This window comes from Meriones unguiculatus, chromosome 11 (assembly GCF_030254825.1).
Source record: "Meriones unguiculatus strain TT.TT164.6M chromosome 11, Bangor_MerUng_6.1, whole genome shotgun sequence".
NCBI lineage: Eukaryota > Metazoa > Chordata > Mammalia > Rodentia > Muridae > Meriones > Meriones unguiculatus.
In genome coordinates this window covers 36,217,102-36,231,498 of record NC_083359.1, presented here as the reverse complement: position 1 = coordinate 36,231,498, position 14,397 = coordinate 36,217,102, and the positions used below count along the sequence as shown (strand labels likewise).

At 37.5% G+C, this 14,397-nt stretch overlaps 1 protein-coding gene and 1 pseudogene across 2 annotated transcripts in view; one reads left to right on the top strand and one right to left on the bottom strand.

The window, feature by feature from the left end:
* Ranbp17 (RAN binding protein 17) overlaps positions 1-14,397 on the bottom strand; it is a 316,632-nt gene that overhangs the window by 96,837 nt on the left and 205,398 nt on the right. For both annotated transcript variants that reach the window (XM_060363875.1, XM_060363876.1), the window contains 4 exons: positions 12,452-12,525; positions 11,446-11,526; positions 2,182-2,245; positions 1,991-2,099 (listed from right to left, as the gene is read on the bottom strand). In XM_060363875.1, coding sequence (XP_060219858.1) covers positions 1,991-2,099; positions 2,182-2,245; positions 11,446-11,526; positions 12,452-12,525 — 328 coding nt within the window. The remainder of the gene's footprint in view (positions 1-1,990; positions 2,100-2,181; positions 2,246-11,445; positions 11,527-12,451; positions 12,526-14,397) is intronic.
* On the top strand, positions 5,242-5,817 carry LOC110557313 (rRNA-processing protein FCF1 homolog; annotated as a pseudogene).

The window sequence follows — 14,397 nt, the reverse complement described above, 5'->3', positions numbered from 1 at the left end:
ATCTGTGCCTGACTTATTTCACTTAACACAATGCAACTCAGGTTTATCCATACAGCTGCAAATGGATTCATTTTCTTATATGTATGGCTAAAGAGGATTCTTGTGTATGTATGCGTGTATGCATGCAAGTGTGTGAGCTTGCACGTACACACTTGTGTGTGACATTTTCTTTGCTCCCTCATGCACCAGTGGATGCGTAGCTTGTCTCTGTGTCTTCCTTGGCTACTGTGGCTGCTGCTGTAATGAACATGCGAGTGCAGGTGTCTGTCCTGCATGCTGACTCCACTCTCTCTGAGTGTACATCCCATGTGAGAATTTCCAAAGCCTGCTGTGGTTTTACTTTTAATTATTTAAGGCATTTCCATATCGTTTTCACAATGGTTACAGGAGTTATTTAACATGCCAACCCTACCACTGTTATTTAGTCCATTTTGATGTTTTTTTATTCCAGTATACACAACTGTCCTATTAGTTCAGCAATATCTTACCTTTTCACTCAGGATCACTAAACTTCACGTACTGCATTGTCTTTTTTTTTTAAATTTAATTTATTTTATTTTTTAAATATTAGTTACAGTTTATTAATTTTGAATCCCAGCTGTAGTACTGCATTGTCTTTAACCATCATTTGTTACTACAAACCATTTTATGAGTAAGCACATGTACTATATTTTAATCCTATTATTGGACATTCACACAATTTCCATTTTGTTCTTGAGCTATCTGTTACTACACACGAACAATATCAGCAATGCAAGTCTAGCAATGTGGTACCATTAGAGCATTTCCTCAGCATGTATACAGCCCTGGATTTGATTCCTAGTACTGCATACAGCTATGTTGTTACATGAACCTATACTCCTACCTGTTGGGATTTAGAGGGAAGAGGAGCCTTATCTAAGATCATTTTAAATTACAAAGTTGTTCAAAACCACCTTGGGCTGCTTGAGACCTTCTCAAACCAAACCAAAAGAAAATCTGATGCTCCTGCAGATTTAGAAACTGGAGGCTGGAGCTTCAAGCTTACCCTCAACCTCAGCCTGAGGCTCACTTGAACTACTATATCAGACTTCATCTTAGAGCAATGAAACGAAGATCATTCCTGTTGGGCTGGCAAGATGGCTCAGTGGAAAAAAGTGGTCAGCCAAGCCTGATCACATGAGTTTGATCCCTGGAACCCACATGGTAGAAGAATAGACCAACTCCCAAAAGTTGTACTCTAACCCCCATTTATGTGTTATGGTAACATACACACACACACACAAACTCACAATAAAAACAATTTAAAATGTGAAAAATGAAACAAAATGTAGCTAGGCGTGGTGGTGCACACCTTTAATCCCAGCACTCAGGGAGGCAGAGACAGGAAGAGCTCTGTGAGTTTGAGGCCAGCCTGGTTTATAAAGTGAGTCAATGACAGTTAAGGCCACACAGAGAAGTCCCATTTCAAAAAAAAAAAAAAAAAAACCCAAAATAAGAAATCAAAATACAAGAAATACAAGAAAACAAGGGCAAGCATTTATGTACAGGTGTCCCTAAGACTGCTCCTAGACTTCCTTTCCTTGACTTTGCAGTACTGGACATTGAAACTAGAGCCTTGAATATGTTAGACAAGTGTTCTACCACTGAGTTATATCCTTGGCTTTAAAAAAAAATAATTTTGAGACAGGGGTCTGCTAGACTGTTGACCTTGAACTCACTCTGTAATCCAGGCAGGCCATGATCTTGTTATCTTCCTGTCTCACCTGAGCTTCCAGGCCCAGTTTCTAAATTAGCAAAAGTAAAAAAAAAATTCAGAGGTAAAGAATCATGGGAAATAGTACAAAGAATTATCTTTGGCTGCAATGCTAACAGGCAAACTCAAAGCTTAGATAGGTATAAAAACCATCAAAGACAGCAACTTATAACAAGCGAAATACTACGCTTACTGATGCTCCACTCCTTCACTCACAATGTTGATCTCCTATCAGGAAGAGTTTAATCAACTTACCTAGATCTACCATCAGAAGGCGAGTGAGGGCTGTGTAGAAGGTTGTTCGGCACCTGAAGTCACTCAGACTGTAAGTATCACTGACGCCAAGAAATGGGAAGTGTTCGCTCTAATGAAAGCAAAAAAACATGGAAAGTTACCAATGTTCGAACTAACCAGAAAATTCTACTCATTAAAGAATTAAGACGTACCGTATGGTTTTTTAGCATGAATTTCACAGCATCTATTTTCACGAGTTTTTTTAAAAGGATATAGGTAACAATGTTAAGGAATCTGTAGAAATATAATAAATCACAAAACATAACCACAATGGCATTTTATTATGTAAAGAGAATGAGTATTTCTAGGAGTACTCCTATAGAAACGCCTTTCATTTTGCTAAGAATGATAATCCATTATTAACCAGGGCAATTACTTTTCCATCTTATACATATTTTAGTTATGGAAAGAAAGAATGAATCATATAATTAAGACAAGAACCCCTCACTATTAAAGCCTTGATAGCAGAAAATTGAAACTGACCCTTTTTACATTTGGGTATAGCTGGAGAATTTCTTTTTACTAATGCTATTTCATAATGAAATTATTATAAAGGCTCATAATAGACTATCAAGAAAGAAAATTATTCAATTTTAAGAAACAACGAACTCAGAAGTTTAAAACCAAATTCTACTTAGAAATATAAAGCAAATTCTATGTCATTAAATGTTGAAAGACAGCTTAATGTAACTAATACTTCTCAAGTGTTTAAATAGAAGAAATTTTTCATGTTATTTTATCCAGTCTTCACAATTACCATGTTATTAATTCTACTCTGTAGATACGAAAACAGAAGCTTAAAGAAATTAAGTTGTCCATCTAAGATTGCATGGTTGACATTGCTGAAATTTGAACTAAGGCTTGATTCAAAGGATCATGCTTTTTCATTAATCATCTGAACACACAAACTATGAGTGAGAATAAAATCAGAGAACAAAAACATCAATAAAGCCCAGATGACGTCTAGTCTACTTTGAATTTTAGGAATGTGTACCCAGGATGCAGTCTTCTCTTCACCATATTCATGTTTTCTGCTACAGCACACCTTGGTTATTCTATGTACTTCCTCCTGTCTTGAAGGCTATAGCAATCTCACTTAGCTCCATTCATGTCATAAAGGAAACATCAGCTTTTTTCATATTATGTCCAAACATTGGGCCTTATAAATTTTCTATGTATAATAACATAAAAAAGCCCAATTATCATTATAGACACAGAGTGGAAAGCATACTGGGACATAAGTCAGGAAACGCAGGGTCCTGGCTTGACTACATTTAATCATCAAGTCTAAATAGATACTCAGTCTGAACCGTAGTTCCTCTCCAGCAAGCAAGATGGGAGTCTATGGCCAAGTGACTATAGGGCTGTTCTGAAGATCAGATGACGTAGGCATCATTAATGACTATAACCCAGAGAAAAGGCATGAGGATGAAAAACATTTACATAATGGGCACAGGCTAATTCTCACATCTCTACCAGGCAAATCAGTATCATTTCTAGTTGTTCAATGAACAAATGAATTATACTTTTCCCAATGACAAGCTGTTAATGTGACTTAGATTTAAGTTTGTCCAACTTCCAGGTGACCACTAGAGTGGCATCTTAGGTATGTGTATCTACCTTCACAGTGACTGTAAATTTCCCCAGGACAGCACTGGCAGCCACACACTCTCCTCAGTGCACTGCATTTTCTGGCAACCAAAGGACAAGATCAGCGCTGATAAGCAGCAAGCTTTTTCTTAGATTTGAAGATGTGGATTTGATGACTTCTCAAAATCATCAATCTCTGAGCAGATGAACTGCCACTCAAACTTCACTCAGTTAAACAAGGGTGGGGAATCAATAAACTTAGAAATATCTTAAGTAATTACCAAAGGCAATTCTCTTAAAATTGCTAAGTTAAAAGTGACAGGGCATATGGGTAATATGAATGCTGCCATTAAGAGGAACTTTCCTGTCAGCAGTGCTAACAAACAGTAAGTCATGTTTTGACAATGGAATATTTATGGAAACAATAAACAGAACATCTACAGGAAAAACATCATCTGCCAAAGACACTTTCTGCAGAACTGCGTTTGTGTACTTTATACCAAGGTCAGCTCCAACTACCTTTTAATTACTTCCCAAGAAAAATGATTAAAATTTTGAAAAAAAAATACAATAATGAGAATTCATCTGAATATTTACATCCCTTTACAGGAGGGCAGCTCTAAGCTAGTTAATGGTCTTAGGATTTGTGATGTTAAAAGGAGAAGGCAAATGGACATATCTTTATGGTCTTTTGTTTTTACTCTTCTCTAGCAGACCAGTGTGGAGGCCCACAGCTCACAGCAGTGAATACAGCATGGCAGCAGTCACAGCAACACTACTAGAAACTGCACAGTAGCAGGGGTCAGCACAGGCTACAGTGGGAATATGCTGATACACGGTAATGCCAAGGTTCAAGTCCAGGTCTGATGACCTCCTTCCACTACGCGACACACACCTACTTAACTTTAAAGCACAGTACTTGTTCTTCTGCCCAGCATGAAATACAGCTGTAATTAGAACCTGGCCCTACACAAGACAGGTGTGTAGGTGTGTGTGTGCCTTTTTTAAATTTAAAAATTTAATTTATTCACCTTATATCCAGATCATAGCTCCCTCCCTTCTCACATCCTGGCCCTACTCTTTCTCCCCTTTCCTCCCTACCAACTGACCCCAGCTTATCAAGTCTTATCAAGAATGGCTGCATCCTCTTCCTCTGTGGTCTGGCAACGTCACCCTGCCAGGAGGTGATCAGGGAGCAGGCAACAGAATCCATGTCAGAACAGCCCCTGCTCCTCTTACTAGAGAACCCACATGGAGACTGAGTTGCCTATAGGCTACATCTGAGCAGGGACCTATGCCCTCTCCGTGCATGGTCCTTGGTTGGTCCATCAGTCTCTGCAGGACCCCCTGCATCCTGTTGGCTTTGTTGGCCTTCTTATCTTTCAAGTTCCTACAGAACAGCTCACCAAGCACCAAGCTCACCACCACCACCAATCTATGGCTTTTTTTTTTTTTTAAAGTTCCAAGTTCTTCCACATTCCTCCCCAAAACAACATGGTCAGGTCTGTCATGTCAATACCCCATTCCTGGTACTAACTTGCTTTAGTTAGGGTTTCTCTTGCTTCAATGAAACACCATGATTAAAAAGAAACTTGAGGAAGAAACAGGAATGTGGTGTGACCATGGTGAAGCAAAAGAAAACAAGGAAATATGTGACTATGAAGTGAATGCTTAGTCTGAGAGACTTAAAGAAAAGGATAGATTAAAGCTTAAAATGAAAGAGAAGAAAGATCCCAGTGCACTAAAGGGAGAAGTCCCCCAATATCCTTCCTGCTTATTCTTCCAGTATAATACACAACTGGGTCTCCTTACCACATCCTCATTGATACCAACTTCATCAACTTTTCCATTAAAGCCAAATTGGACTTAGTGCAGTCAATGATGGACAGTCTTATGCTAAGTATATTCCTTGTATAACTGATTGTGAAATGGCTGAAATTGGGACAGAAGTATCTAGTGGCACTAAGGATTGCGAAGGATCCAAGATTTGACCAATTGCCATGCACACACAAAGGACATATGTCGATAACTGCTTGGTACAGAGAGTAACTCAGCACAAGTGTTCCATTGTGGCTACAGTTGACCATGGCCTCAAACGAAGAATCCACAAGGTCCCTGGAGTTTCTATCATGTACATTTTTAACCATAGATACAACACCGAGTGGATGCTAGACAATTATGGAACGCCCCACTTCTAATTCTTGCTTAACAAAATTCACCTGCATTTCCTGAACCAGCTTTCTCTCTTGTTGGTTAATTAAACTATTAAACTCACTTTTTGATTTTTCTTTTCTTTTCTTTCTTTCTTTCTTTCTTTCTTTCTTTCTTTCTTTCTTTCTTTCTTTCTTTCTTTCTTTCTTTCTTTCTTTCTTTCTTTTTTGTTAAATGAAAAAAGAAGAAAGCAAGCTGGGAAGGGGTTTATTTGGCTGACATTTCCACATCATTGTTCATCATTAAAGAAGTCAGGAAAGGAAATCAAACAGGGCAGGGACCTCAAGGCAGGAGCTAATACAGAGGCAATTGAGGGGTGCTGCTTACTGGCTTGTTCCTCTTGGCTTGCTCTGCCTGCTTTCTTAAAGAACCCAGGTCCACCAGCCCTGGGACAGAACCCTGGAATCATCCCTAATGGGCTGAGCTCTCCCCCATCAACCACTAATTAAGACAATGCCCCATAGGCTTGTCTACAGTCCTGCGTTACACAGGTTTTTTCTTAACTGAGATTCCCTTTTCTCAGATGACTTTAGCTTGTGTCAAGCTGACATAAAAACTATCCAGTACAAGCATGTATCACATTTTATCAAATCCAAAAGGCCATCAATTGAAAAAACAAAACAAAAAATCATTATTTTTATGTACTATTAGAAAACAAAGTGCTTCTAGTTTTCATTTTATGTGTTGAGTGTTTTGCCTGCATGCTGTAAGGGTGCCATGTGTGTGCAGTGTAACATCAGTTGGAGACAGTTGGGAGGTGCCACATGTATGCTGGAGACTGGCCCTGTGTCCTCTGTGAGATCAGCAAGTGCTATTAACGCATAGCAAGTGCTATCAGCCATCACTCTAGCCCAAAAAAAGTGATTCTGAATAATATTTACTGAAAGATACACCTGTCCGAGGGCAGGGCCTGGTTTGTTCTTTCATCTCGCACTTGGCAAATGCCTAGCTGAACTGAAAGAGAACAAAAAGCTATAGTAAATTAAGATGAATGTAGAATGAAATTTATTTTTTTTTATTTTTTAATATTTTTTTATTTTTAAATAATTTTATACATTCACTTGTATCCCAGCTGTAGCCCTCTCCCTCTTTCCCTCCAGATCCTCCCCTCCCTCCCACCTCTCCTCCCTGCCCCCTTCCGAGTCCACTGAGCGGGGGTGTCCTCCTCTCCTTCCGTCTGGCCATAGCTTATCAGGTATCTTCAGGATGGTTGAAATGTCCTTATCTGTGGCCTAGCAGGGCTGCTCCTCTCTCAGCGGGGAGGGGAAGCTCATGAGTTCATGTCAGAAACAATCCCAGTCCCCCTTGCTAAGAAACCCAGTTGGCTACTGAGCTACCATGGGCTATGTCTGAGCAGGGGTTGTAGGTTATATCATGTATGGTCCTTGTGTCTCATAGAAGACCCCTGTGCTCAGATATATTTGGACCTTGTGGGGCTCCTTGTCCCTTCTAGGATATACTAATTCCTCGTTCCTTCATATGATTCCTTTTACTCTGCCAAAGGTTTGGTTATGGGTCTCAGCATCTGCTTTGATACACTGCTAGGTAGAGTCTTTCAGGTGCCTTCTGTGGTAGGCTACTGTCCTGTTACTTATTTTCTCCTATTTCCAATGTTCATTCCCTTTGTCTTTCTAGATGTGGATTGATCATCTTACCCCTGGACCTCTTTCTTGTTTATCTTCTTTTTTTTTTAATTTATTTATTTATTTATTTATTTTATCAGTTACATTTTTATTAACTCTGTATCCCAGCCGTGTCCCGATCCCTCATTCCCTCCCAGTCCCTCCCTCCCTCCCTCATCTCCACCGTGCCCCTTTCCAAGTCCACTGATGGGGGGGGACCTCCTCCCCAGTAGAATGAAATTTAAAGTCATTATATTAAAGATAAAAATCATCTTTAGTGAGTTAGTCTGAAACCAAAGAAAAATAATGATTTCTTCATATCACAGATGACAGAGCAGATCCCCAGGTTTACGAACTGCGCATTTACACAGGGTTCCAGTCCAGCTTTAGGAATGCCTTATCTTGGCTTCAAGCTTTATTGTTGGAAGTCTTACCATTATCAATGATTTTAAAGAATGGACCTCCCAGTTTTTATTTTGAGCTTAGTACTCAGGATTTATTGTTTTTGTGATAATAAAGAAATCATTAGTTCAATGACCTGTTGAGAATAAAGTGAAAGTTAACATAGAAATCTTTTTATGGAATCTATTTTTATTTTAAAAAGATTTTATTTTTATTTGTATGAGTGAGTGTGTGTGTATTTTTATACCCTGTATATATGTATGCATTGGGAAGCCAGAAGAAGGTGCTGGATTTATTGGTGCTTGGAGTTACCTTCACCATAATGGCCCAACATGGTTGTGAGCAAACAAACTCTGGTCCTCATGAAGAGCAACATGCAGCAAGTGCTCTTAGTTACTCACTATTATACATGTGAAGCACATGTGAGGTGTTATTGCTATTAATTGGAGTAAATGAGCTGCAGTAGAAATACTGACCAACCACTCTCCAAAAGAAGTAAAGCTTCAAGTAATGTTTAGCAAACAACAGGGCTTTGGAGAGACTCAACACTTCCCTTTTCAGCAGGTTAGTTTGAGTGCTTTGTTGATCTCTCTCTGATTTCCTCAGCGGCTTTCCTACTCCAATCACTTAACAATCTCACCCGTTCTAATCCAAATAGAAACTGGAATTCCAGAAGTGTAAACATTTCAGGGACCAAAGATCCCAGGCACCGATGTCAACTGTGGAAGGCTGGGCCCAGATGGAGCAGCTTTGCTCTGTGCAGATTAACTCAACCTACTTAGAAAGAATTCTTGAATTTAACTTGTGGAAATTAAGATACTTGACAGATGTAATATCCATCCATGGCAATGAATCTGATGAGAAAATATAAAAGTTCTCTCAAAAGGTTCTCTGAGCTTAAACTTTAGAAAGCCTCACGGATTTGGAAGGGTGCAGATGAAGCTAACAGTACGTTGAGGGGAAAAGGAAGAGGCCATCTAGTCATGAACACCCAGTTTTCCCAACCTTGCTTAGCAGCCAGATGACCTCTAATCTGTCACAGCTGCCCTATTTAATGGTAGCAAAGCTGAATGAAGATATGCAATGGGAGAAATACCTAGCTCTCACATATGTGCCCAGTCTGCAGCCCGGAGATGCAGCAGGGAGGCAGATTCTCAGGTCCTGGGTCAGAGCCTTGCAGAAAGAGGTGCTGGTGTGGGGCCTAACAATGTGAGAACAGACATCCAGTTCTGATACTCAAATAAGTCTGGCCACTGCATGAAGGGGACTTCAGGCTTTTCTGTAATTCCTAAGAACAATCTTCAGTAATTTTAATTTCCAAACAAGGGGTCAGATTAAAGAAAAATAAACAAAGCTCACTGTCTGGCTATGAGTAGCATAAACACTGAATGACACCCACGTAAAGCACACAAAATAGAGACAAAAACGAAAACAACACAAAATAATATACCTAAAAGTGCCAATGACATGCATTATAAATTTACAAAACGAAAAAAAAATTCATAAGACAACATGGTTTTCATTAATTTGCTAATAATATTTTAAAAATATTTTGAGTATCAAAATAAGGCTTTTATTAATGCAGACCAATAGGTGATCATTACTACCTTGCATACTTTCTACAGCTGAAGAATGATATTGTATTTTTATAAAAAAATAATGTATTTTAAGATCTCAATTAAAAAAGTCGTAATAATGAAATTGGATAGAACAACAAAACACACATTAGGTAAGTAGCGACTGCATTGAAATGGATACACCAAGCACATATTCCATTATGTAAATGAGTTCAAAGATACTTCATGACTGATCAGCTAGAAGGGACATAATGATTTATAATTCAAATAACTGAGCACAGAAATCAAATTGAGCTAATATATATTTCTAAATATGCAAACTTGAAATAATTGTTAAAAAATATAAATCAATGTACCTGCATGAAAATAATTCATATCTCTTACAACCTTTAACCTTTATCTAATAAATCTTCTGAAAATACGACTTTAAAATTAATTTTAAGAGATATTCAAAAGGAATAAACAGCTTGTAAAATAAAAGGTTATAATATTTGTATCTAAAAATAGATAAGAGAAAAAGTATCTTAATAGATACCAATAAATTAGGCATTATGCAAATTATACTAAAATACAAATCACATTAATTTTATATTAAATATCAATATGACACTAAAACCAGAGTGAATCTAAACAATAGGCCTGTGTTCTACAATCACAAGCCTTTCCAGATATCACGTTTTCACAGTAATTCACTGTGAAAATCTGGAGAGTTTGCAATACTATGAAGTACTTATAAACCACTTCATATGTTAGAAATAAAGAGTGTTTCAGCACCATTATTAGAAAAAAATACAGGTTGAGTTTTTTTAATAAGAAAAAATACATATCTTAAAAAGCCAAAATGACCACTGGAATTGGGTTGTACATCACTTTCCAGTAAAGAGGAAAAGCAGCCTGGACAGGTGTAATTTATCATTTTTCTGATTTAATATCAAAGAAATATATTAAAATAATAAAAAGAATCCTGAAATCCTCAAAATTTGTAGTGATAAATAGCCCTCCCTGTCTTTATTGCATTATACCTACTAACAGAAATATTGCATGGTGGATTTTGCCAGACAAGGACGATTATTTTCCAATAAAAAGTTGCATATTAAATTCCAGCACAAAAGTGGGTGTCTAATACTTTGGAAATCTTTTATGGTTTACTGAGGAACACAATCTTAAACTTAACTAATACAAGCATATTCCTGGAATGAAAGTACATTAAAGGTTTCCATCTAAAGCCAACTGTTTTCAGAATTTGTCCTTATATTAAAATATCAGCTAATCTTACAGTTTAAATAAACAATACTTATTTATTTATTTATCTATTTATCTATCTATCTATTTATTTATTTATTTATCAATCACAACATCTACGTACGTATCTAAAAGCAACAATCTACAATTTGATTCTCATTGGTGGAAATATAATTACTAATCTAATAAGCATGAATTCTGGTTTAACATTTTAAAGGATTTCTAGGGATAAAAATGCAAGCTTTGAATGTGTATTAGGAAATCTCAATTTAGAGTAGAGTTGATAATCTGGTAAAAAGGCTGACAACCAAAGAGGTGGTTAAAAGCCTGTATCTCTCTTCCCATCCCTCCTTTGTGTCTGAGCTTGAGCAAGCCACGCTGGTTGATGAACACAAGACACTTACTGAGGCAGGACTGTTAGAGCATGTGACCTTCAATTTAACTATATGCTTTTTTTCAGAAAAAGAATTTCTGAAAAATTATGAACTATGGACTGAAATCCATGTGTGCTACATACTTTATTATGTAGCCATTTATTAGCCTAGATTAATTAACACAAAATTAGGCTGGAGTTAATAGATATATGTGTGTGTTCAGTTAAGATCAGTTATGATTAAAAATGCTTCACAGCATACAGTTATTATAAATATACACTTTTAGATAAAGCTAAACAAATCAGACATTTTATTGGAAAATTAGAAGCAAGGAAAATACTTGGCCATGGAAATGTACATGGTGGGTTAGCACATCACTTATACAAGGAAAAGGATATCCAACTGAAAGGTCATTTAGGAACTGAAGAGTCCTTGAAATTACAGGCTCACATCTTCCCCAGTACTTAAGGTTTGTAACACTAAATATGAAAGAAATGTTTTAAATTATTAGATAGCTACCTGCATAAGGAGAACCACAGAAACATAAACATTTTATATAAGGTGACTTTAATCACAAAACGAAAAACATATTGAAATTTCAACAGAACTTCTTTTAATTCTTATAGCACCTTTAAATTTTTGTACAATCAATCGATAGTGAACATTGGTATAGAATTCTATAAGTTTAAAATAATTCTGTAAATTTCTCTAAGTGAGCTAGCCTATAATGTTAACTGTTTCACAAGAGAAACATAAAGTTTGGAGTCTAGCCAAACAAAATAAAAACAGGAATAATCATCACAAAGGAAGTCAAATAAAGATGAACCAGTATCTGGTGGCTCCAAAATGGACTTATGGTTTTGATTTTGACCCAGCCTTGCTCCTGCAAGCAAGACAGGTTGTCTGTGGAACACACAGTATGCACATGGAAGCACCCGATGTCAGCTCAACAAGCAACTGTGTGTCTGTAAGGAGAAACTGTTCAGCTCTATAAACCCATCCCTGCTAGAGCCAATGGACACTCTAGTTTAAGACAATCATGACTTTAGTTTGCAATTAGTCTTTCATTGGTCTTTGAGATAGGGTGTCTTGTTTGTAATTATAAAGTAAAAAAAAAAAAAATTCCTGCCCAACTAAATTATAGTCATTATCTATAAACTTTTTTAAGGACCATGTTCTGATATTGTACACTATAACCATGAGGATTTCCTAACAAATTATAACCCACTTTAGATGGTGAGTTTTAAGTAGGAAAATTAAGCTTCAATGAAGAGCAATGCACACACCAAAAATTAAAGCCAAGATTTTATGTTAAAAATTAGTATGTATAGCGATTCAAATGGAGTAAGATGATATGTGAATCAAAACAACAGAAGAAAATTAAAAACCAAAAAAGATACTCACATTTTCGTCATGAATGTTTCTAGAACATGGTTGTCATCTGTTATTCCTAAGACTTCTGACATACGGGCATATACCTGCATCAAGAATTTAAGTGTTAAAAGCTGTAGCATTTATAGGCAGTTTCAAAAGACTATTCAAGTTAACAAGTCTAAAACTCAAAGATCTGTTGCATCCACACTGAAACAGGGAGTAAGCCCAGAACTAATGAAATTAAAACACTACCATCCCAGACTGCATTAGCTTTCTCCACAGGAAGCACGCCTGCTTTGGAATGTGTGCATACTTATACAGAGCCCCACACTCATTCACCCATTACATCTCAAAGTTGGGAGCCACCTTTTTCCATGAAAAAACCTGGAAAATCGGACTCAGCAAAAGAATCTAAGACAAACATTTTCTACCTATTCTAAATTTCAGCAAAGTATCAGTAAAATTCAAGGCAACTCAAGGTGATTATGAAAGTAAGTGCTTTTAGAAAACTAGAGCATGTGAATCAGTTACAGACACTCCCTGTAATACTCTCTACCTGAGACAGAAACAGGTCTGACTGTGGACAGTGGGACTGAACATCAGCTCATGAGGATACACTGAGCTTCTAAGTGGGCAGAGCTGGCTACAGAGTTTGGGTGTGACATTTGTGTCTCAACCTCAGGCATGATGCATATTTGAACACATAATCCCAGCTCAAGTGGGGAAATACCACCAGCAGCCAACAGACATTCCCTGGAAGCCTGGCAAAGCTGAGGGTAGTTAATACCTCTACACCCCTATGCTCTGGTGGGATTCCAGGCTGGCCCTGCCAGACACCAGCTGCATGTCTCTTCTGTCATTTCATCCCCAGCGAGGATGTCATCCCAACCTTCTCTAAGTTTATTTACTAAGTATGACAACTAAACTTTATTTGCACATTAGCTTGATGCACTGCCACCGGTTATGGTAAGATAATAATAAATCACTCAGAGTTAAAGGGTCATACAGGAGAGGAGAGCAGTATTGTATTTGAATTTTAAATATTATACAAGGCAGAACCTTGCGTTACAGATTTTCAATCTGAGTCCTGTGTCTGGAAGCCTCTTCCTCGGGGATACACAGAGAAAAGGAAGGGGTGCCTGTAGAAGGAGTCAGTAGGAAAGGAGCAGAATGGTAAGAAGCTGGGACAGAGAAAAGAGACAAGTAATATGTAAATTTCCATTGTCTCTTCCGCTGACTCTCAGTCCTACACAACAGAATACCAATGATCATCCAATGGCTGTTGTGATCACTTTGGGTACTAAGATACTAGTGGCAGGAGGGAAAGAGAACATAAGTAACTTGTTACCATCAATCTCCACAATCAGAAGACTGCAAGCACAAAGAAGGCTCAAAGGAAGAATAATATGTAGAAGGGAAACTTCCCCTTAATTTACCATGACCCATAGCTAGGAAGATTAAAATTGGCCCTCTTGGAAAATCTGACATCAATCTGACTTTTGGTGTGCAAACCTTTCATTGGCTCCCAGTATGTCCCATATTAAACCATTTCTCTCAAGTCTAAGCACTGAAGAACAGAATAACCCCTAGGATTTCTCTGGCTCTTCATTTTGTAAGTATCTGCCCCCCTCCCCTCCCACCATTCAAAAGCCATCTTCCCCAAGGCCTTACTAGCCCTCTCAAGCAGGGTGAATTGCATTTCCCCGTATATATATATATATATATATATACGGGGAAATGCAATATATATATATATATATATATATATATATATATATATACGTATATATATATATATATACGGGGAAATGCAATATATATATATATATATATCTGTTCTGTTCTTCTATCATGGTCCTTTCACATCATAATATTTAGCTCACCACCACTCCCATTATGCTGGAAGATCCTCACAGGCTGGTAATATGCCTTATTCTTTGTCTCCGCACAAGCTGTTAAGTGACTACTACATGTAT